General features: G+C 44.2%; 1 protein-coding gene across 1 annotated transcript in view; it reads right to left on the reverse strand.

Annotated features, from left to right (window-relative positions):
* The window catches only part of CPNE4 (copine 4), a 316423-nt gene extending 307202 nt beyond the window's left edge, over positions 1 to 9221 (reverse strand). The window contains exon 1 of the mRNA XM_016224318.2: positions 9055 to 9221. Coding sequence (XP_016079804.2) covers positions 9055 to 9221 — 167 coding nt within the window. The remainder of the gene's footprint in view (positions 1 to 9054) is intronic.
* Positions 9222 to 23844: the final 14623 nt, after the last annotated feature.

Here is a 23844-nt window from a genome sequence, read left to right on the forward strand (position 1 = left end):
TCACTTGTTCATCTCTTTCCACTGCAGGTTTTAATGTTTCTTCTCACACGACTGTCTGCCCCGCAAGCCTGCAACTTCAAAAGACATGAACTTCACGTTTATCCCCAGTGCCTAACACAGCTTTCGGCATAAAGGCTGTGATCAATTATTATTCAACAGATGGATAAATGAGACCCTTCTGCTGGGGGCTGGGGGTGGGGATGGATGTGGAGACACAAGAAAGGGGCTCAGATGGAAAGGAGGGAAAGACATTCTGAGAGAACTCTCAGAACCAGCATTTGCCTGCCCACCGGATACGTTTAAACACTCCGCGTGCACAATCATGACTCGTCCATTTTCCAGATGCTAACACTCATGCAGGTGAAGTAATTCACTCAAAGACCTGCAGCTTGAAAACTGTAAACCCAATATTCAAACCATGTATTTTTGGACCCAGAGGTTCTGCCTCTGGGGAAACAAAGAGTAGCCAGACTGGGTCCAGACTGTCAGGCCGAATCCTGAGAGCAGTCAGGCTGTCCAGCCACTGGGCAACCCAACCAGGCACTAGAAGCTCCCCACCTGAGGCTGAAACCTCTCTGCATTGAGGCAATTTGGGTGGAGAGTGAGGGGTGCCCCCAAAACCAATGCCTCACACCTGGGCACCTCCTTGGCGCTCTGAGTACCCCATCTCTGAGCCTGGAGGTCCAGCTCGTGGGCCCGGGAGGTGGGCTCCGCCGGTGCTCCGGCGCCCTCTAGCGACCATCCCCTCTAATGCCAGCTCTCTCCCACCCTTCCTCTTGCCTCCCAGCCCACGGGGCTGCCCTGGCCTCAGGCCCCTGGCAGCCTGGTTTCCTTCCCCCTCTCTCTCAAAGCGAAATGCATTGCTCTAGAGAGGTTTGTGATCTTTTGGGTAAGGAAGGTCTTTCAGTCAGTACACCTTAAACCTGAGAAGGTTTCTAGAATTAACCTGAAATGCTGTATTTCCCCCCTGATGTTTCCAAGGAGAACGGTCTTTAGTTTTCTAAATAACAAGAGATACAAAGTTAAAAATATTATGTTCTGTGCCACAGATAGAAAAGCAATGTTTTAGAAATTTGTTCTTTTTGCGTGGACCTTTCATTCAAAACAGAATAAAGGATTCCCCTGTGGGTTCCTGGAACTGTAAACACTCACAAAATGTTTACTTTATTGACTCGGTTGTGACATTTAAAATAGAAAGCTAAGGCTGCATGAGCAATTCTTCACAAAACATGCACATTAACAGGGATGGCTGCAGACAATGACTTTGTACAAATTTAATCATATCTATTGGGTAAGTATTATACTGGCTCCTAGAGACAGCAATGTAATAAGTCCCAAGCCTGCTCCTCCAAACACTCCAATGGAAGTGGGAGCCCCCCCACCCCCAACTCAGTAAAGATTATGAGTACACGTGGCGCCAGAGATTGGCACCACCACAGTAATTATTTCCAGGGAACCTGAGTCTCTTTATGAGAGGAGTAATCAACAGGGTTGTTGAATGAGTTCCCTGTTTTTGAGCAAGTCATCTCTCTGAGATCCAGTTTCCACATCTGTCAAATTAAACAGTTAGAGTCAACAGATTATCCCCAAGTTCTCTCCCAGTTCTGAGGGTCATAGATTCAAAGTGATAAAGCTGTTTTTCACAGCACGGAGGTGAGCATACCGTGGGCCAGCTTAAATGGGCTCTCCAACCCCGGTGAGTATACACTAAAATCACAGGACTGGAACGAGCCTTCCCAAACAAGTCATCCTTACCACTTTCAGCTTTTCAAGACTTGCCTTCAGGTCTTCAGTATTTACTGAGTTAAAAGCTAGTGGTTCTCAATAGGCTTTCCCAAGAATAAAGCAAACAAATAAAGGGCTTCCTGGGGTTGGCCAACTTAAGGAAAACATACTATGCATCATATATATTCAGTAGGTCATGGACTAAACAGGAAGCTCCACATAAATAAGGTTTCTTGTAAAGACTGAAGGTATTGTGCAGTCACAAGTTTTGTCAGATAAAACTGCTTGAACTGAATGCTAACTGAGGCCTTACTATATATTGTCTATTTCAGGTAACGTAGAAAAGACAATACATCTTGCCTGACCCATTTATTGAGCTTGATTTTCGATCTACTGCCAACCTTCAAATAAACACCTTACCCAAAAAATGGACTTGTAACTTCAAACCCTTAATTTTCATAACATGCTTGCCTCAAAAGCAAAACCATTATAGAATTCTTAGAACACTCTAAAAAGCATTAAAGTCCTGTAATTTGTTATTTACCATCTGCATTTAATCAGGAGAAAGGTAGGGTCAAATGCAATTCTATTACTCTATGCTACAGGGTCAGTTCTATTGCACTATAGGATGGTCTTGAACCACATGACATTTTTTAATGCATTTAAAATGTTCTGTCTTGATAGTTTGTGACTCTAATATACTGACTACCATTTCCAAGGAAATATGACTTAGGCTTACATATGGACCCAAAGGGGCTTTGTGGTTTTTAAAAAATATATTAACAACACAAAAATGGAAAGATCAAATATAGAGAACAAATTTAGCCCTTTCCCTCTTCAAAATGCATAAAACACAGATCCTCAGGCTATATCTCTGATTAAAAAGTACAAAGACTCATGAAGTGACTTTCCCAACTAGTGAAGAGACTTTCTCCCAGTCAGCCAATCTGATACCATCAGAGTCCCCTCCTCATTGTCTGTTGGGTTCAGATCCCTGTGAGAGTGTGTGACATTGATTGCACACAACATGAGCTGCTCACCTTCAATATGTTTACCTCCAAATAGAAAATCCTTTCCTTAATCCACTAAAGGTGGCCATAATGGTCCGGAGTGTTCTATTTCCAGGACCTTGTGAAATGAAGGCAGAGAAAGGCATGGTGCAAGCCATATAAATACATTCAGTTGGGTTCCAAAAGATTCAAATGCAGATGAAAAGAAAGATTCCACCCTTAACTCATTTTTTTCCTCCATAATTATTTCTTATCGTCAGTATAACCGTAAGGTTTTCCATCCTGCTGGCGGACTCAGTCTGAAGATGGTAACAACCAAAGCTTCTATTTGCTGGAACGCTACATAAAACTTCTCTGGAGACAGGTAACATCTTTGCTTCCTACTAACTGAAAGGAGATATTTTAAAATCGAAAATCCACAAGCAGATCAAGAGACACTTTAATGCAAGACACTGTTTAATTAAAACCTCTAAAAGCAGGGTCCCCTTAAGACAAACCAATGATTCAAGCAAAATGCCATGATGCCACCAGAGAGCTGGAGATAAACATTAGTCTTTGAAGCGCAATTAAAAAACAACTCACAAACCTCAGGGCAACTATTTTAAAAGAAATATTTAGAAGTTCTGGTAAAGCGGTTGTCCCATGCTGGGAAGCACAATGGAGCCCATCCATGCCTGCTCCCAATACAGTTATGCTGGGAGTATGTCTGGTAGAATAAAAAAGAGAGTGACCCCTCGAAGGAGAGGTACAGGTCTGGTGGCAGTGAGAGCCTTCACATGCTAACCCGTGAGTAGACCTTTGGTTCCATTATAGGCAAGGTCTTCTCACCCAACCATCCCAAACTGCCCAGGATTCAACATCCACTCCTGCTTTGAACTGATACTTCCTTTTATGTCATGACCAGGGGAAATCAACTAGTTTTGATGTGGTTTGAGTTTGACACTGTGAAACCATCAGAATCTTCCCACCAGACACCAGAGACAAATGAGAATCTCGCCTTTGTTAGGACCCAGTATGAACACAGATGTCCTAGCTGTGTTTGCCAGTTCTCCTATTTTTACCCACCTCCCTACAGGTGAGCACCTTTGACCTACCCTGAGCTCAGCCTCCTGATCTACTAGAGTGACTGTCTTTAAAAATGGACAGGCAAATAAAACAAATTTAACCTAGAGGCAGCAGCTTTGTACGGGAAATGAAAACATCAGAAGCTGTCTAATCGCAGCCACAGCCATCCTGAGCTCTGTCTTATCCGCTGGGTGATGAAAAGAATGGGGCCTCCCTAAACTTAAAGGGCATAAAATAAAATGAGAAAAGTTGTTGCTTCTCTCTGGCTCTTGGGGGATGTGCTATGCAGCTTAACCAGCGTATAACAACCACAAAACATCGTCATGGATTCTAAACACCTAAGCTCTAGGAAAGTTGAGGGTTTCTTTGGGGGGGGGGGGGGCGTGTTTGAGATTATGGATGCTAAGAGGGCCGTAGAAAGAAGGAATGGGAAGGAAAGAATATTTCATTTGAAGTTAAAGTAGTTTTCCCATAAGAACAGGGCCTGATCTTAGTTTCAGAACACTTTTCAGTACCTTGGACAGCTAAAAAATGCTGTTTAGGAAACCAAAAAGCCAGTGAGCCAAGAGCAACCAGAGCAAGGCTTTAAAAAAATTCCTGGCAAAGCAGCAAGAAGGGGGAAGAGTTGGTTTTGCATAGCTTTCAACACAGGTGTGAACGAGCAGAGACGCTCCCAAAAGGCACAGAAACCCGAGGGCCTCGGTGGGTCGGTAGGTGCAGGAGGGGGAGGGGCTGTTATTTCTCGCGCAGGGTTTCCCCAGGCGCTCCCCCGCCCCTCGGCTTCCCTGCCCCCACCTCCGGGCCCCCGGGCGCGCCCTTCCCAGGCTCGGGTCCCGGCGATTGGGATCCGGGTCGCCACCTCCGCAGCCGGCGGCTTCTCCCGGAGCCTGGCAAGTGCTGGGGCTGGAAGCCAGTCTCGCAAGGCCGCGGAGGGGCGCGGTCGGCTCCGGAGGGCGGGAGGGCAGCCAGAGCCTTAAAGCGCACCCACCTCCTTCAGGGGCGAGGAGAAGCGCAGCGCCCCAGGAGTATCTCCCAGGCTCCCCCGCCTCCCCGCCCGTGGCCATCCCTACCCGCTTGACTTGGCGTGGGCCACCGCCTACCTGTCTCCCCCGATTCCGCCCCAGCACTCCTGGGGCGCCTGCGATGCCACATCTCTCGAGTCAGCTGTGGCTAGCGCCTCGGCAGTGCCTCCAGTCCCACCCCCTGTCCCCTTGTCGCCCTGGCCACTTTCCTTAAGAGAGGAAGGAGTGCAGAAGAACTGGGCTGAACCAAGCAAGGCACCTGAAGCCTATGGATTAGTTGTAAGCCCCACAGCCGCGGGCGCAATGCGAGAGTTTGGGGACCCACTGTAAGGGGCTGGGGAGGAGGCGGGGAGGCTGAAGCCCCCCGCAGCGAGGTGTAGCCATTGGAAACCGCTACGGCTCCCCAGAGCTTCTCCCAGTCGGAGGGAAAGCTGCAACTTCGGCCAGGACTCGGCTCCCCCGCCCCGCCGCGGTACCAGCCCTGCCCTGCCCCCTTCCGAACTCCCAGCGCCGGCCACGCGGGGAGCGCCAGGGCCCCCGGGCGCCGCCGCCCCTCCCAGGCGCCCCACCCTACCTGGGCGAGCCGCGCCACGGGCCGTCGGAAGGCGAGGGGCAGGGGACCGAAGTTGCCTGCGTGAAAGGCTACGCCGGTAGCCAATTCTTAACACGGCAGCGGCCACGATAAACATGCAAATCCGGACGCAACCCGGTGCCTCTCAAAAGTTGGGCTTCCTACGCAGCAGCCCCGCCGCACTTTGCAATCTCAGCGCCCCGGGAACACGGGAATGCAGAGTTGGCGTTTACTCACCTGGGCGTGCCAGCCTCGAGGAGTAGACGGAGAATTCCGCGCGGGACTGCTCGGTCCCACCCCCGGGGTGCAGGATCCGGCTGCGGAGGGGAGGTGGTGGGCGGTGCAGTGGTGGAGCGGTGCGCGCGGGGTCGCGCTTCCCGCCCCCCTCGGCCTCTGAGGCCAGTTTAAAAACGGCGGCTGGAAAAGATGCTGGGGGGAGAGTTTGGTCTCCCCGGAAACCCCGACTCCATTCTTGGTGATGGGGGCTGGGGAAGGTGAAAACGTTGGGGGCAGCGGCTCGGCTCGCGGCGCACTCAGAGAGTTAAGTGGAAGGTGCTGGGGGAAGGGAGGGAGCGGAGAGGAGCCGGGGAGGGAGGAAGGAAGCGGAGGGGAGGGGAGCGGGCGGCGGGGAGGCGGCAGCTGCTCGGCGAGGTTTCCACCGTCTGACGAAACCCATGCGCTCGGCAGCCCGCGAGATACTAGTTGGGAAACCTCCGCGCGAGCGCCCCCTGGGGGGTTGCGGCGACGCGAGCGCTGCCCCCCGCACGCGAGTCCGCGGCCCCGCCCCGGGCCGGGCGGGTGGCGCGCTCGGCGGTCCGGCCGCGTCCACAGCCCAGGCTTCCTGCTCAGCCCTGTCGCCCACACCCGGCCCGGGGGACCTTAGGTTCAGTTCTCCGAGTGCTTGGAGCTCATCTCCGCTTGGGGGTAAAGCGGTACTATCTGCGAGGGGGTGGGACTGGCACTTTTTTTCTTTTTCTGCACACATTGGAAGAAACTTCTTGGATGCATGCTCAACTCCCACCGAAGATGAAGAAGTCGCTCACTTGCGTAGACGGTGGGAGCCCGATAATTATTTTTTAATGTCTGCAACAGTGCCTGGCGTATAGCAGGAGCCTGGTAATTATTTTTTAGTAAGTAAATGCATGAATAAATGAATGCACAGCCAGGTTTTTTGGTTATCCCATAATGTGTTCCTAAATACACCCACCTAACAAATAAGATAAAGAAATGCTTAGGGAGTACTTGTGTTTAAAAATAGACATAACGCCCGGCCCGGCGTGAATCAAGGGTTGAGCATCGACCTAGGATCTAGGCGATCTGGGTTCGATTCCCGGTCGGGGCACATGCCCGGGTTGCGGGCTCGAACTCCAGTCAGGGGCGTGCAGGAGGCAGCCGATCAATGACTCTCTCATCCTTGATGTTTCTATCTCTCTCTCCTCCCCTCCTTTCCTCTCTCTGAGATCAATAAAGATATATTTTGAAAATAAAAATAGACATAACCACACTGTCTTGTGGAAGGGAGAGCCACTGCCTCACCTTAAGAAGCACTTTAGAAAATGTGACTTTCCTGTTCCAAATTTATTCAAATTCAGGCAAATGAGCAATAGGAGAACATATAGTATCTGATTGTTTCTACAACAGAAGATAAAATGGACAACTCAGCATATAAATATTGCCAGAATCACAAATTGGACTTCACAGTCCCTAGGGTTCAGAAAAGACTCTCTCTGACACTGAGGTGACATGGAGGATGTGACAATCTAATGGGGACATAGGGAGGTAGGGGGTCTTCACTCCATCCTCTCAAGGCTCTATCCAGCAAGACTCCCTTCGTGTACAGAGGTTATCAGCCAAGAGCCTTTCACCAACCACAGAGCTGTCCATCTCAAAGTCAGCTAAGGAGAAATAATAGGATGAGGGGCAGGCACCCCACTAATGCTTCTATAGTGGCAATTAGGAAGATCTTTGAGGAAAGAAAAGCTTTCAGAAACAAAACAAAAAAATATATAGACACTTTCCTTCCCCCAAGTCACCTCTCAAGACTTTGGAAGTAGGATAACATTAAACGTGGTCTCTAGAAAGGATCTTAGGGAGCTTGTCTGTATACTGAAGCTCCTTTGATTTGCTTTGATTGGGAATACTTGGGTCATATGGTTAAGCACATGCCTATCACTGTGGCCTTGGGATATGGTATTAATTACACTGATGGGCCAGGCCTTCCACAGCATCGGAGTGTGCCCTGTAGTCCTCCCAGAGCCAAGGTGGAGCCCAAGCTGATTCACATTGAGAGTAAAACACAAGGTAGGTTCCCCAAAGGAAATTCAGGGTCTTCCTACCAAGAAAGAAGAGATGGATGCTGGGCAGACCAAAGTCAGCATATGTTTACTAAATATAAAAATGTTAAGTCAGGCCCTGCCGGGCGTGGCTCAGTGGTTGAGCATCGACCTAGGATCCAGGCAATTGGGGTTCAATTCCCGGTCAGGGCACATGCCCGGGTTGGGGAATCGATTCCCAGTTGGGGGCCTGCAGGAGGCAGCCGATCAATGACTCTCTCATCATTGATGTTTCTATCTCTCTCTCTCCCTCTCTTTTCCTCTCTCTGAAATCAATAAAGATATATATATTTTTTAAAATGTTAAGTCAGAAAATATGCCTCTCAGGTTTAATGGAGAAGTAGCCTCAATGACAAACTTAATGTCTGAGCTGGACTGAATTTACAAAGATGAAAAGAAGAGAAAGGAAAGTCATTAAGCATTTCCTTGCATGTTGCCTGTGTCCTCTGAAATTTAAGACCCATGAGGACTGGTGGTAGTCTGCTCTGTTGTTCTGTTCATGATTGTCACCCCAATGGCTAACAAAATGTGCTTCCCTAGCAGTTGGCCAACAAACATTTGTTAAACTAAATTTTTAAAAATACCTTAGAGATCATTTAACACGAACCTCTTATTTTATAGGTAAGAGAGAAAGAATTAAGATGTGCTGAGCATGTACTGTTTCCAGGCAATCCGATAGGCACTCTATTGACCATCTCATTTCATTTTCTCAACAATTTACCAGAGTGGGTTTTATTATATCTACAAAAAGACTGGGATTTAGGTTGTCAGGATAATCATACTTGGGAACACAACCAGTTAATGGGAGAACCCGGAGTGTTCATGGAAGCAGGCTCTGAGGGATCAACTCAGAATAACTGGACATGAACCTGAGAACAGAAGTAATAGAGTCGGAACCCATGGGGAAGAATCCAGGACCATCATATGTGGTCTCCCATGTTATAAGCATAGACACAAACTAAATGCAACACAACTTGTGACAAATATGATTTCCTCTGCCAGCAGCCTTCAGCTCCCTAATTAGAAACAAACAGTCGCTTGCAAGCCGGTGTGCAGAACACACTTGCAGCTTTGTGCCAGAAACTTGGTGGTGGTTTTTTTCTCCTGGCATGGCACTGAAGGTAAATTCAAAGAGGATCTTTGCAGGGCACAAAAAGCAGAATTTACTCCCACCTCTCACATGAAACTAACAGGTCATCTCCACAAATGAGGATGTGTAACTAGTTAATAAACTATGGTCGCAACCATTGAGCCCACAGCAAGCTGCTCACCAGCCAGAGTCCCTTCCACAACTGTGACATCAGAATCCCCTTATGTGTATCACTCACCTCCTTCCAACTCTCCTTTTCGTGGATTCGGAGCTGCTGGGTTCTACAGCCATAGTCAGAGTTATCTCGAGCCAAGGTGCCACTGGTCTTCCCAAGCGGCAAAGGAGGCTCCAGCTCTGGGTAGATTCGCCAGCCCGGTCTCTGTTTAATAGCATAAGGGGAGGCATCCACACGCTGTCCTATGCCAATATGAAAGGCACCTCACCCGTCAGTGTGACAAGTGAAATGCTGGAATGGAGCCAGGGAACAAAAGGGAAGAAATGTGGATTCTTACCAAGGCAGTTGATACCATTTTTTAAAGGGTAGCAGATGATGAAGGGGAAAAACAGGCAGAGAGTCGATGCCCTGCCTTAAAAACCTTGGATCCTTCCCTGAATGAGTCAGGATGAGCATTTTGTTTTGAAATTGAATTTCTGTTTTCTTTTTTTTGAGCTGTAGGATGATTACACACTCAACTAGTCGAGGGGACGGCTGTAAATAACAGGATTTATTTTTGAGTCTTTGGATAAAATAAGAACCTTGAATTTCTCCCTTGGGTTATTTATAGCTCAAAATGTGTTTTGTTTTCTATTTCATGTGATTTTGAGAATTGACTGATATGTGTTCCTCTGGTGTTTCTGTATATGCCTGAGATGGGTTTTATTACTGGAAAGCAGAGAGCAGCACTCTAAGAAAGCCCTTCAAACATGCTAAGAGTCTGGAAAGAATTAATTAACACACATGTTCCAAGCTGATGCAGGGAACACACCTTCCACTCTTTGTCACTCTTCTCTGTGGGGTCCCTATATGACCCTGGTGTCTCTAAAACCGGCACTAACAAGCTGTGCCAGGAAGGAAGGGGCACCTTATACCCTTGCCTACCAATAGGTGGCATTAAAATCCCTCTAGCTTTTCTTCATTGCATTTTTTAAAACCATAGGCAGAGAGCATTTTCTTTCTGAGATTTTACATTTGCCCATTGGTGATATTTTAAAGAACAGTGAATCAGCTCTGTTATTTTAGAGCAAATTATTCCATATATCTCTTAATTAGGCCTTTCAGTCACCCCTCAGTTTCCTCATGGTGAAAAGAATGTATTTTGAATTGAACTCCATCTCTGGGATTCTAGTTTTCATCTACTTAACGTCTGCCCAGCCATACCATTCCTTGTGTTTGTGATAAACTCATTAAGACTCCATTCCTTTGGGTTTAAGGGATGTTAGCATGCAACCCTTACTGTGTGGCAGAGGCTGCTATTTGCTTAGCCTATGTTCACTTTTGTTTGTTTTTCTTTACAAGAACAGCACAGTTTTGTGGGAGGTGGCAATGTGCTCAGCCCCAAACCCACATTTCCCAGCCTCGCTTGCAGATGGGGTAGTCATGTGACAGAGATCCTACCCTGCACTGTTTGATGTGGCAGCCACTAGACACATGCGGCTACTCAAATTTAAACTTATCGAAATTCAGTAAAATTTGAAATTCATTTCCTCAGTGACACTAGCCACATTTTATTTTTATAAATATATTTTTATTGATTTTAGAGAGAGAGGAAGGGAGAGAGAGAGAGAGAGAAAGATCATCGATGTGAGAGAGAAACATCCATCGGCTGCCCCCTGCACGGCCCCTATTGGGGACTGAGCTGGCAACCAGGGCATGTGCCCTGACCGGGAATCAAACCAGTGACCTTTGGGTGCATGGGATGATTCTCAACCAACTGAGCCACACTGGCCAGGGCACACTAGCCACATTTTAAATGCTAATAGTCACAAGTGGCTAGTAGCTACCATCTCGGATAATTCCAAGACAGAACATTTCCAGCATCGCCCAAAGTTCTGCTGTATGTGCTGGTCTAGCCATTGAGATGTCAGTGGGAGTTATGGGGCAATTCCCATGATGTTCTAAAAAGGGAGAGTGATACTGGCTCAGGCGGCCTGTACCTCTATCCCCGCCCCTCCCTGCTCTCTACCTGAAGGTGCCCGTGGGTCAGCCGTCATGTGACTTTGGAGCAGCAAGCATTTGTTAAGCCAGGATAAGCAGAGAGATAAAGGAACCTGGGTCTTGATATCATGAAGGCAGGCATGTTATCATCAATTTTATTATGAGAAAAATTAAGCCACCAGTTGATTCAAGCCATTATTTTCAGCTTTTTGTTACTAACAGCCAAATATTATTTCTGATACACCTTCAGAAAGTTACCTGGACAATTTTCTATTAATGGCTTTGGATAAACAAGTTGCTTTCCAGTTTCCTTTTCTTTAGACAGAGTTGGGGACAAGATCCTGCCTAAAAGAAATAAAACAATGTATATATCCACAAAGAGATAATTATCCATTCATTTAGATATGCAAGTGGGCCAAAAAGGGGGAGATGGGCATTAATGGTACCCAAAGTAATTATCTTCTACCTTATAGTTTAGCTGAAGAGCAGCTTTGGATTTTCCTGGAGAAGAGGTTGATGGGTATGGAGAGAAAAGGAAAATAATACTTGAGCCTGTCTTAAGGGCTAAAGACTTGGCTGAATGATTTAACATTATCGTAGTTAGCTTTCACGACAACCCAAATAAGTTAAGTATTCCCTTTCTGTTTTGCAGATAACTGAAACTGAGAGAGATTAAGTATACTGTCAAAATCTACATAGCTAGTGCCCGGCTGGGCATGGTTTAGTGGTTAAGCATCAACCTAGGATCCAGGAAATCGAGGTTCAATTCCTGGTCAGGGCACATGCCCAGGTTGCAGGCTTGATCCCCAGTTGGGGGCGTTGGGGGCATACAGGAGGCAGTAGATCAATGACTCTCTCATCATTGATATTTCTATCTCTCTTTCTCCCTCTTCCTTCCTCTCTCTGAAATCAATAAAGATATATTTAAAAAAAATAAATCTACATAGCTAGTTAGTTACAGAGCTGAGTTTTAAATCCAGGTCTGCTTGGCTCTTGCCACAACTACGTAATGAAGGGCTGCTGTGAGGCAGTGTGCAGAGTTTTTAAACCACATATATTTAAAGATATTTTTAATTATTAAATGGAATCTTATTATATATCCTGCTTGCAGTCTCCCTTTTATGTCTAAATATATTAACCTCCATCATAATTTATAATGTCTATGCAATATCCACTGTATGGATACAACAAAATACGCTAAATTAGTCCCATTTCTTAGCATTTGTTTCCAGTTTCTCACTATTGTACACAAGGCTTCCCTGAGCATGATTTTATATCTTGCACCCCTGCTATGATGTGACAAGACTACCAAGAAGGGCACCTCTGTGGTAATCTTTACAAAAATCCATAATCTCAGCTTAATATCATGAGCAAAACACCAAACACAAACTGAGGAACATTCTATAAAATACCACACCAGTACTCCTCAAAGCTGTCAACATCATTAAAAAACAAAACAAAACAGAAAGACTGAGAACCTGTCACAGACTAGAGGATATTACAACATGACAACAAATACAAGGTGGTGCCCTAGACTGGATTTTCGAACAGAAAGAGGAAATTAATGGAAAAACTGGTGAAATCCAAAAAAGTGTGGAGTTTACTTACTTAATAGTACTGTATCCTTGTTGGTTTTTCTGTAATGACAAATATTCTGTGGTAAATATAATCTGTTAATTTAGGAGAAAATAAGTGACAAGTATATGGAAATTCTCCATACTATTTTTACAACTTCTCCATTAAATCTAAAATTATTCCAAATTGAAAGTTTATTTTTTAAAAACACACAACTTTTCTACTTGTTTCCTTAGGATACAGACTAGTTGAGGTGCAGGCCATGCACAATTCAGGTTCATGATAAATTTTGTGAAATTTACCAGGATGGAAATTGCCATTTTTGTGAGCAAAAACCTTGCTTTATCTGCTTGGTATCTTTAAGTCAAATGTCTCCTTAGCAAATTCCACAGGAAGACATTTCCCAGGTAACTCCTTGCAAAACTCAGAGAGAATATCGATGAGAACTGCCAGAGAATGAGGAACCCAGCTCACCTTTCCCAGTCTGGCTGGTTCTGAACAAGCAAAGAAATTTAAAAAAAAAAAAGAAAGAGAAAAGAAAGGAAGGGAAGAAAGAAAAAGAAAGAAAGAAAGAAAGAAAGAAAGAAAGAAAGAAAGAAAGAAAGAAAGAAAGAAAGAAAGAAAGAAAAGAAAGAAACTCCTGGGAAACAAGAACAAAAAGTCAGAGGATGCCATTTTTACATAGTCATTTTTCTGATTGTAACTCTGCTTTCTGCATTTTTCCAGCAGCGCTGCCTTTAAAGTGAATCACTGGTGATCAAAGGCAGACCAAAATAACACATTGTTCCTCCAGAGACGAGAAGGTGAAGTCCTATCATTCTGAGGGTGTTCTCGGGGGAAAGAGAGAAGAGCAAGAGAGAGACCACATTGTCTACTTTTTCTAAAAGCAAGGCCTGTAATTTTGTTATTTTGAACATCTTTTTTTTAAAAACACACTTGCCTGTTGGGAAAGGCATAAGTAACGCTGAGACTTGTATTAAAAAATTTATCTATTCTGTTTCTATCACCTCTTCCTATAGCAGTGTGCAGTGGATGGTCTCCACTGTGTCTGACCTTGCTGTTGGCTTTTATAGGAAAGGAGACATTAACATAGGGATTAAGTACCTGTGGGCCAGGCACTGTACTGGGCCCATCTGGGTATGTTTTCATCAGTTTATCCCCACAGTGCAGGGTAACAGCCTGGGAGATTCCAAAAAACGACCCCTATCTTCCCTTCCCTATATTCATACCCCTTGCTAGGTCCCTCTGTAGCTCTTCCCACCCAGTAGGGCCAACTGTTTCTCTGCCCTCTTGAATCTGGGCTGGACTTGTGACTTGCTTCGGCCAATAAAAAGCAGCAGAAGTGATATTTTGCCAGTTCTGATCCTTGACTTTTAAGAGGTCTGGAACGTTTCCACCCAGCCACCATGAGAACACACCCGGGCTCTTGTTAGAGGATGAGTGAGAGATAGGACAGAGATGGGCCATTGCTGCTGAAGCCCAGACCTGTGAGACAGCCCAGACAAGATCAGCAAACCATCCCCCAGCCAACGCTCAACTGATCGTCAGCACATGAATGAGCCATGCCCCAAACAGCTGAGCCTGGGCAAAACTGTGAGCTCATAACTGCTTGTTATTTGAAAACACTGAGTTTGGGAAGTGGTTTGTTATACATCAATAGCAAATTGATACAATATGGTAGTCATATTTCTTTAAGATGTAAGAAAATTGAGGCATAGAGGGATTAAGTAATTTCCCCTAAGCCAAGCAGCTAGTAAGTGGAGACAGTCAGGATTCAATCCAGAGACTAAATAAATCCAAGGTCTCCTCTCCTTCTACTATAGCCTCTGCCCATGAAATAGAAACAGGAAGAAAAACCAACACAACCACAGGTCACATCTTGTTAAATGTGATAAAACGGAGTCACTTTCCCAGCTGTCTTCTAGGTACAGTGCAATGTGTGCGATGTGTATGTGTTTGTAAAGAATGATCTATTCAATGGAGCTAGGTGAGAGAAAGCTATTTTTTTAACTTCAGTAACAGTCTAAATCAAATGCATTCGTCTTGGTGTAAATCTGTAATTATCTCACAATGACAACTGGCTTGCTTTTGACAAACTGACTTGTTTCTCCCTTAAAAGCAAGGTCACTCTGGGGACAAACACTCAGCACTCCTTTTCTCCCTCCCCATGGGGCTCTGCTCTGCGTTTCCATCCCTCCTTTGTTCAATGTCTCTTTCCAAACCTTTTCCCTTTAATCTCCTGGGCTCAGTCTAACTTTTTCTGTCCGTCAAAACCTGTATAATAGCAATTTAATTAATCTCTCGCAGCCCCATTCTCCTAACTCCTGCATTTTTGATAACTTCCTTTCCTGGTCTTAAATTTGTCACTCCTCTAGTTCATGACTTCCAGATTGTGTTTCTTTGGGTCAACAACTAGGTGAGTTAGATTGTGTCATTCCTCTGCTTAATACCCCTCAGTACTTTCCTATTGCAATGAACCCCTTAACATGCCAGTGGGCCCTGCATGAGCCAGTCCTTTCTACTTTCCTTGCTTGACCTCACACGATGACCCTCTCCAGCTCCTTGACATTCATGCTTTAGCCAGACTGAATTTCTTTCAGGTCCTTCAACTCCTGTTTCCGAGCCTCCCATATGCTGTTTCCTCTGCTGGGAATTCCCTTTATGTGTGTGTGTGTGCATGTATGCACATGCACACACACACACATGCACACACACATGCACACATACATTTTGGCTAATTTATTAAGTTTTAGAGGAAATGTCCCTCCTGCTGGGAAGTCCTGCTCTGAACCCCACAAAGAAGATAATATGGTTTTTTTATATGCCCACAAGTAGCCTATACTTGCCCCACTATAACATTTACCATTCTGTGCTGTGTTGGTTTCATTATCTGTAACCCTTAACTTACTGTCTTTTACTGGCCATTGTATACCCAAGGCTAGAATGCAGCTTTGTACATAGTAGACTCTCAATAAATATTTATTGAATGAATAAATAATCATGTTATTCTTCTTTATGTATGGTTTACCCTCAAAATGATTTTTATACTCAATATACAAGAGAACAAATTTGGAATCTTTTTGGTAATAAGTATCAGAAAAATGAACATAAACTAGCTTGAACAATCAGGGATCGATAGGCTCATGGAGTTGGAAGACTCCATAGGCAGGACAATATTCAAAGGTGGTTTTATCCAGTAACTCTAGCTCTGTCTTACTTCTCAAACAGATCTTGTAATGTCACTAAAAAGTGGACTTTAAGGAGTCACTGAAAAAATTGTTAAAAGGGAATTGGCATGATTTTATTTCCATTTTAGAAAACTCCTTCTAGCAGCTGGGTGGAGAATTAAACTGAAGGTGAGCAATACAGAGGCAGGGAGACTATTTAGGATGGTGGCAGTGATCTGGGTGAAAGATGATGGTGGCCTAAACTCAAGTGGTGATGGTGAGAAGGGAAGGACTAGGTGATTACAAAGATATTCATAAGATAAAAATTCATGAGACTTGGGATCATTTAGTGTGGATCCAAAATACCTGAACAGTTCATATGTGTGGCATCATGTTAGTACAGTTTCACTTACTGTAGCAGATGCTATTGGTTTTCTCCCTCCCCTCCTCTCACTAAGATCCCTCTGCCCAAATCTGAGATCACCTGCAAACAGATGCCATACACATAGGTAGCTGCCTACATTTGTGCCACTGGCAAGGGCAGGCCAAAATATAAGCAAGGCCATGCCCCCCAGAGTGACCTTCAACCAAACAGGGATGGAAACTAATAGATAAATATCCCAACTTCCTTGCCCTTTTGTGGAGCGACTCTAAGCCACGTTCCACATAATTTCTCGGGGGGTCCTCATTGAAACTCAGCCCCAGTTGCCCACGGTGGTAACTGATTCACAAATGTATCTTTATTGGCTTTCTGACCTTTCCTATCTATTGCCCTGTCCCTTCATTTCTGTCACACTTCCCAAATAAACCACTTACACCAAAATTCTTTCCTAGGGTTAGTTTTTGGGGAAACCCAAATTAAGTATCATATGGTCGCTAGATCTGTTAACTGAAAGAGCATTTTTAAAAGCTCATCCATCTCTCTCTGAGCCTTTCAAACATCCCTCTCACTCATCAGCGGCAATCATGGCCAGGTCCCACTCAGGCCACCTCTCTAGAGCACAGGCAAGTAGAGTATTAGGTTCTAATCAAGTCATACCCCTCCCCCCTCCCCAGGGCTTCTGTCAGTCCAGCTCTCTACCTGACATTCCCTTTTCTTCACCAGGTGACTAGAGGCCACCAAAGGTGATTATGCCTACTGCAAATCATCTAAAATCAATACCTTGGCCTTTTGCACCTACCTCCTGATTGAGATACCAAAGCTCAGAGAAATCACATATCATCCCACAACTCAGAGCCAGCAAGTAATGGGTCAGCAATTTTAATATTGGCATGGCTTCCCCCAAAATCTGGGCTTACTCTGCTGCACTGTGCTGTTCGGTCTCTCCCAGGGGTTAGAGAAATGCAGAGATTCACACAGTCCTAAAATGTCCAACTCAGGATTTGAACCAAAGCCAACTCCTTTCTAGTACTCCAAATTTATTATATAGGCTAACTTTTTAGTTTTTTTTTAGAGAGACATAGAAGGTAACCCATCTGTCTCACTCATCAACAACAGTCCCAGTAAACTTTCGCTGTCCCAGAATAGTTATCAATAGGGCCTCCTTTCCCTGAGAGTGTCCCAATTTGAAGAATACACTATATGGTCACAGGTATATGCTTTTTTGTCCTACCTGAAGAGAAAATGGGTGTGTAATAACTCCAGAGCTTTTTTGGCAGTTTGCATTTTGTTTCAAATTATGAGCTCAAATAAAGTTTTATTGACTGCTTATTCTGTTTGATGCTATAAAAAGGACCTAGAGTAGGACAGATCATACATATCACATCCCACCCTTGCATACCCACGGCAGGCGTTACTAATTGATTGTGGCAGTCCATTCCTGAGCCAGCTCAGCTCCATGCTGCTCAAGACGGCCACTACCAATCATAGACAATGCAATCTCCAAAATTATTGGGCCAGTTCTATACATACCTGAAAACAGCTGCACATTCTGAAGCCACAAATATGCATTTCTGTGTAAGAATGTTTTCACCTTTCTTTATCACTGCTATCATGTTTCTTAGTCTCTTGAGATTAGAAAAAAAGGAGTCCCGATAGCATCAGCATCTAAAGAAAACAAAGCCTGAGGAACTGGCACCCAGAAGCTGTAATTTGGAACCAGGTGCTGTCCTTGGATGGCTGTAGGTGTGTTGAGGGAGGTGTATTTGGCTTTTCATCATGATCTAAAGCTGGACCCAGAAAAGGGGAACACGAAGAAGTGTTTTCTCCTTTGTAAAATGAAGGGTTTTCAGGTACTGCCACCTCACCCTCGCTCCCCAAGCCCAACAAAACTGGAAAAAAAATCCCTACACAGATTTTCCAGGAGCATTTCACTGTGCAACCCTTGGGAATGGTCTCAATAAATCTAACTGCAGCAGGTCAAACAATGAAGGAATGCAGAAAAATTAGAGCATAGACATGGTTTTAGTTGACTTGAGAATTTTCTGTAGTGTCAGGTCACACAGGGAACAGGGACAATATTTTGAGGACTTCTTGATTCAAACTCAGGATTACTGAGTTGTGGAAATGTCACTAAGGGAACAATTGACCATGGGGCAGGTTCAGGGCTCAAGAACTGTCTTTCCTTTTCTGCCTCACTCATTGGAAGGATAATAAATTTAGCTATCCTGTACCCACCTACTATTTGCTAAGCTCTGTGCTGTTTTCTTTGTAATATATCAATTATCCTTTACAATGAACTATTATCCTAACAGTACCCAATGAGGTGGGCACTGTTAAGTCATATTATTATCTCCATTAGCTTGAAGGTAACTAAACAAATAACCAAGTGAGTTTTAAATAATCTAAAACTAAACGGCAGTTGTGGGTGGAGGGAGTTGTCCAGGGAAAATCCATCAAGAGGAGCCTGAATTAGGAAGGAGACAGGGGAAACCAGCATTTAATGAGTTCCTACTCCATGTCAGGCAATAGGTTGTGTATTTTCTCCCTTTGTTCTAGAACACAAAGGATTATTATTATACACACTTTACAAATAAATAAACTGACTGCAGAGAGCTTAACCATCTTATCCGTGATCTCAAAACTAGTTAGTGGGATTTGAACTGAAGTCTATCTAATTCTATTATACCAAATATCTGGGAACAGAGCTGAAGAACAACCATAACTTAGCAGCTAGTTTTTCTAAGTCTTATTCTGGACAAAGAACCAAGATTTGCCTGATGAAAAGTCAAAGAATTACAGAGCTACTCTTAGACACAGATACCTGGCGTAAACCACACAGGTCTAAAGTAACAAACAAATAAATAAATAAAATAACTAATAAATCCCAGTCATGACCTTGTAATTCAGAGTAACTTGATTTCAATTTCCTCATTCACTAGAAAGCACACAGAGTTACCCGGCTGCTCTGGCTTCTCTCTGTATTGAACTAAATGGAATATTCCAAGAGCTCGGTGGATGGGAATTCACTCTCCTCAACCATCCCCATGAAGTAAAAGCGTGAAGTCACAGAAGTGGAAACAAAGCTAAAGGACCAGTCCCCAGAAACTCTATGCCAGGATGTCAACAGAGCCCTGGTATTTGGAGCCCTAACCCTGGTTTCTGACCCCAAGATGATGACCCTTCTGTGGGGGCATCTTGTCTTTCCTCTCCCTTCAGACTTCATGAACTCCCAAGCTGGATGTAGATGCCAGCTCACAGGGCACCAACACTGCTTTCCCAAGTGGCATTATAAATAGCTGTGGGAAAAACAACAAGTTTTTTTGTGAAAAACAACATGATTTAAAGAAATTATAGCTCTGAGATTCGGGGGAAAGGGATGTCTGTGTGCGTGTATGTGTCTGTGTGCATGTGTACCACGGTCCCTTGAATTTCTGCTCTCTTTTGAACAGATCTCAGGATTCACTTAGCAGACAGTCAGCCAAGAGTCTGATAGAGTCTAACCTCCCACATTAAATGTTTATGGATTTCTGGAAGGACCTGTAGATTATTATGCTAAGTGAAATAAGCTGGTCAGAGAAAGACAAGTATCATAAGATCTCACTTATATGTGGAATCTAATGAACAAAATAAACTGATGAACAAAACAGGTTCAGAGACATGGATGTATGGAACAGACTGACAGATCTCAGAGGGAAGGGGGTGGGGAGGAAAAAGATTAACCAAATAACTTATATGCATATACGCATAATCCATGGACACAGACAATAGTGCAGTAGGCCTGGGGTAGGGTGGGGGTTAGGTGGAGGGGGGCAAAAGGTGAAGGCAGGGAATGGGAGATATCTGTAATACTGTTGACAATAAAAAATAAATTAAAAAATATGTTTACCCTGGCTGGCACGGTTTAGCAATTGAGCATCAACCTAGGATCCAGGAGTTTGAGGTTCGATTCCCGGTCCGGGCACATGCCTGGGTTTCAGGTTCGATCCCCAGCAGGGGGAGTGCAGGAGGCAGCTGATCAATGACTCTTTCATCATTGATGTTCCTCTCTCTCTCTCCCTCTCCCTCTCTCTGAAATCAATGAAGATATATTTAAAATACATATATATATACACACACACATATATATACATACATATATATACATATACATACATTTTATATATGTATGTTTATGGAGCTGCTGATCAAGGCCAGGAGCAGGGGTAATACTCAGAAAACACAAAAAATCAACCAAGCCCTTTTTGTTTAAAATACCAAATCAGAACATTTATTTGCAGCACTTAATAGTTTAGAAAATACCTTCACATCCACCATCATAGTTGACCTCAACCATCCTTCAATGTAAATATTTATATCAATTTTACATATAAGCAAATAAGGCTCAGAGAAGACACGGGATGGGTTCAAAGTCACACAGTTACCAAGTGGGGAAGAGAGGTCTCTTCACTTCACGAGCTTCAATTTCAAGTTTCATGTCCTCTCACCATCTCACCACGCTGCCTAGTCCCGTCATCTCCAGAGGCGATGAGAAAAATGAAACAAACCCACAGTCATCCTAGATGGGACTCCTCATCCTCCAAAGCTTTCAATACACAATTCAAAAAATTAGAATCAGAAGACATCTTCCCAGATAGAAGCATTTTTTCCCCTCTCAAACTGATTTTTAAACACCAAGGACGCCTATAATAGAACAAATCCAAGGAAGCAGAACAGTACATAAGAACAGGCCCATTTGTCAAAGATTTTAGGAAGGCCGTCTCTCCCAACTAGGGCACAGCAGGAAGTTGACTATTTATGGATGAGAAACTGAAAGACAGCTCTTCTATCGATGCAGGAGACTCCTCTAACACGTGCATGTGAGTGGCAAAGATAAGGAAACAGAGTGTAGATGTGCATTTTTATTAAGCTGATAGCTGTCTGTGAATTAGCTGTATGTTTCTTCTCAATCAATGTAATGAAAGAAGAGGTAGAGATGGGAGCCTCTGAACCAGCCAGATGGACCCAGGAAATGTGGTCACCATTCTGAGAAAGGAGAAGCTATAAGAAGGTCACACACTCAATAACCAGATGGAAACAGAATCTACAGGATCCTACCAGATGGTAGGCAGAGCTGGCTGCAAAGACTCTGGAAGACCCTACTGAGCTCAATTGCAAAGAAGAAATAGTAAACTGAGGAAGGACATTCAGTGATCAGGACCTTGATGGATATGGTAGTGGGAAGGAAATGTTGAAGGAGGAGTTAAGGCAGAGAAACGGTGAAGGGAAGCAGGAAACTGCGTGACTAGATTGTATAGATACAAGATTTCCTACTGTGTCATTGAGCTTGTCCGTGTACATTAGTGCCCACGAAAACACATACTCTCTGGAGGAAGTAATGAGCAAGTAATTTTTGTTTTGAGGACTCCAACTCATTTTTAAGGAAGATATATGAAATAGCACGCAGGATCAGACTGTCAAATCAGACTAACATGAATCAGAGATCTTGCCCAGATTTTACCAAATCAAGCTTTTCTAAGAATTTCAAAGATACAGATAATCTTGAGGCACAGACCAAGCAAGGAGAGGCTTGGGGACGCCCGACACTGTCCATCAAGTCTTTTCTTGTTACATCAGGTCATGCTCTAGGTCCTGATTAACCTATAGGTCTCTAAGCAATGTGTGCAAGTCACATCACTGAACAGAGAACAGGTCATGTCATGCTCAGTTAGTAACATAGTTTAACTTCCAGGGAGCTGTGACATATAAAGTCATAGATTCAGGTTTGTTTAGGATAAGAGTCCTAGAGTCCTGCTAAAAGCTATAGACAAAGACTAAGCTTATTTCCCAAGAAGTCTCTTATTAGCATGTTTATAAGAAAATTTGACTGGATCTCTTGCCTTCTTTCTTTTCCAGGTGCATCAGCCTTTTCCTGCTAACCTTTGCCTTCCTAACATATAAGTAGAATGGCTGTGAATGGTCCTGCTGGTTGACTTAGGGCTGATGATTTGGTGTATGAAAGCATTGCCTCGCTTATCTCCAGATTCTGGCCTAAGTTAGTTCTATTGCTTAAGGGTCGACTTAAAGAACAGATAATTCATTATTTCAATTGTTCTTTTCACTCAGTAACCATAATTTTCATTGGTGTAACACTTTTAACTATATAGAGCATTTCCATTTACATTACTCCAACTGATATACAGAACAATCCTAGAAGGCAGACAAGGAAGATACTGGTTTATAAGTAAGGAAATGGAGGATCAGTTTCAGACAATAGGTGATGGTACAGGGAATCGAGCCCAGATGTGTCTGGCCCCCAAGTCCATGCTCTGTCCACTGCAACAACACTATAGGTGCTTTGAAGAGTAGACAGATGGTTTTGACCAAGGTGGAGAGAAAAGTAACAGTCCCCAGGTCCCTCTTCAACTTGAAGCATTTCCACCCCCAAACTCTGCTCGCACAAAATATTTCTAACTCTGTCACGGTCGTGGTAAGAGCTAAGGGTGCTATGATGGAGGACTGCACTGGAACCATGAGTCACTTTTTAAAGAACACACTAGTGGGAAAAGATGGATGTGCTGTCCCACAGCCCTCATCTACCTCTTGACAAGTATGACATTAGCAAGGGGAGTGTGATTCACTTTCCTCTTCAGGCCCCTCTTTTCATCTTCAACAGGGCATTGAGGATTGGCTTCTGGCAGATAAAGGAGCAAAGAGAGAATAAGAGATGGATGACAAATTGCCTTCATAATTAATCTACATATTCAAAAGACAGGGCAACGCACTGATCCCAAACAGGAACACAAGCACTAACTGCATGATCTATGCTGTGCTCCTGGCCCAGAGTCGGGCCTGCCTCGCTCCCAATCCCAGCACAATAGCTTCACCCCACAGCAAGGCTCCTTTCACCCCTCAATTGCCAGCCTGTTCTAAGACCAAGCCAATTCTGAGCAAGGAGTTTATCTAAAGCTCTTGTTCAATACTCCACAATGCAGCTTTGTCACCTGGGTTGTCAGGCTGCTCTGGCCTTAAGCTCTGTTCAGGTTGTAGAATTTTTCTTTTTTAAATCAAGTGACAACCCCATGCCCTAGTCTGGTTAACTCGCTTTCTGTCTTTTGCCAGCTTAGGATCCCAGGTTCTGTAGGTCCTTTAACCATCTCACTCTTTCCAGGTAGACAAGAACTAGAGGCCAGCTCCTATATTCGTATCGTCTAGACACATGTAATCTTCTGAAAGCCTTCCCTGAAGTGCGCTGGCAGGATCACAACAGCCACCTATTTTCACACTGTGTTGCACCTACCTGTTGGGACATCTCCATTATTCTTGTTGAAACCTACCTCTTGTATTACCCAGTATTATCATGTTAACTAGTGTTTGTTGCCACATTATTTAGATACCACGTCATAAACCTAGGCCGCATTTTTTCAGCTTCCACGATTAGTTCTGTCACCTAAGTGCTAGTTCATCCCAGTAGACAGACCATTCCAACTCTGATCTCATCCCGGTCAACCTTCTTTCACTGTTTTCAGCCAAAACAGGCCTGGCTGGCTAAAAACACCCAGCACCAAAGGTCCTTCGCCTTTAAGGTATTATTTGCCAATCTTCAGGGAGCTGAGAAATTCTACTTTATTGGTTTGATTTTCTGATACTCCCTTCTCCTCCGAAAAATGTTGTTTGAATTTTCAAATTAAATTATATTTCATCACCTTTGAAAAAAAATTTATGGCAACCCAGGGTAAAATCGAAGATATCTGGAGTTATTACATAACCAAC

The sequence above is a fragment of the Miniopterus natalensis genome, chromosome 15, assembly GCF_054644295.1.
Source record: "Miniopterus natalensis isolate mMinNat1 chromosome 15, mMinNat1.hap1, whole genome shotgun sequence".
NCBI classification, from domain to species: domain Eukaryota; kingdom Metazoa; phylum Chordata; class Mammalia; order Chiroptera; family Miniopteridae; genus Miniopterus; species Miniopterus natalensis.